Consider the following 1339-nt stretch of genomic DNA (forward strand, 5'->3'; position numbering starts at 1 on the left):
CAAAGGAACTTATTAGAAATGACATAGGTACAATGTGTTCCATTTTTCAAAACTCATTAGCGAACACAACCCAAAGAGTTAGATGCTATTATTAGCTTCACTTGCCAGAGATTAAGTAACCTGTACAGTGGAAAGTAGCCATTGCAAGGTTCCTGGGCAGGAACCCTGTCTTTATTAGTCTTATATTCCAACACACATTAAGTGGTCAATAAAAGACCACTGAATCCATATTAAATTACAGACTATCATACTGGAAGTATTTGCTGGGAATAACATGGGTGATACTTATCTCCTGGTTAAGATTTTTTTTTAAATCCCGGTTTTAGAACAGAAGGACAGAGAAACCGGAGTCTGAGATCAAGATAGAGCCACCTAAGACATGACAACCTGAAACCTTATTAACTCCTAGAGAGTAAATGCAACGAAACAGAAAAGTTACAGTGGAATACAGGGTCTTCTGGCACTTTTACAGGTACTTTAGCACCTACACCTCAGTAAGTCTTCCAAATCACTTTGCCATTTATCACCTTACCTTTGCAAACAAGCCAGGCCAAAAAGGTTCAACATTTACACCAGCTGCTTTAATGAGGGCATTGATCTTATCCTCCTAAAACAAACAAAAATACCAGTTCATCAGAGAGTAAAGCGTAGCTTTCGTAAATATCTCCAAAATACTGCAATTTAGAAACAAGTCACTCCAATCGTGTACAGAACCATGTTTATCCGGTACAAACATTCATCTGTATTTCATGCACGCTTATTTTAAAAGCCCTTTCCTTATACCCTTTACGGTTATCACGAGAAGAAACGTGTGCCAGGTGCCCTGCAAAGCGGCAAGCCCGTCGCTGCTGTTCCAAGGCTAGGACTTGCCCGAGTCACTCGGCTACTTCATTACGAGACCGGGGAGGTGGAGCCAAGCTCCAGTGCCTTCCTCCACGCCACGCTGCCTCGCCCCACAGGCGTACAAAGACCAAAGGAATTCAAGGCAATGCACCGAGTAAAAGTACGAAAAAGTGTTCCGGAGTAAGATTAGGTGTGGGATGCCCAAGCGCTGCGCAACAGCTCTTTATTTTGCCCGTGTCCCGGCGTTTGAGGATAGAACCGACGGACGGGAAGCCGCCGGCACCGAAGACATGACGCCGAGGAGGCCGGAGCCCTCTTCCTCTGCCTCCGTACATAACGGGGAGCGGGACCGCACGTCCCGTCACCGCCAAGAAAAGGAGGGTGCGAAACAGCATTCTTAAATAAAGCCTCTCGACGCCTGGGCGCCCAGCCGCAAGCGCGCTCCAGTGCCGCCGGGCCCGCACGTGGCCGCGAGGCCCCCGACCGCCCGGCACCG

At 47.7% G+C, this 1339-nt stretch overlaps 1 protein-coding gene across 1 annotated transcript in view; it reads right to left on the reverse strand.

The window, feature by feature from the left end:
* LOC103582355 (60S acidic ribosomal protein P1-like) overlaps nt 1–1178 on the reverse strand; it is a 2704-nt gene extending 1526 nt beyond the window's left edge. Inside the window, exons 1-2 of the mRNA XM_008563974.1 lie at nt 1008–1178; nt 533–607 (exon numbers count right to left, since the gene is read on the reverse strand). Of these exons, the coding sequence (XP_008562196.1) occupies nt 533–607; nt 1008–1178 (246 nt within the window). The remainder of the gene's footprint in view (nt 1–532; nt 608–1007) is intronic.
* Between the last annotated feature and the right edge of the window lie 161 nt (nt 1179–1339).

This window comes from Galeopterus variegatus, unplaced genomic scaffold (assembly GCF_000696425.1).
Source record: "Galeopterus variegatus unplaced genomic scaffold, G_variegatus-3.0.2 Scaffold15869, whole genome shotgun sequence".
Classification (NCBI taxonomy): Eukaryota; Metazoa; Chordata; class Mammalia; order Dermoptera; family Cynocephalidae; genus Galeopterus; species Galeopterus variegatus.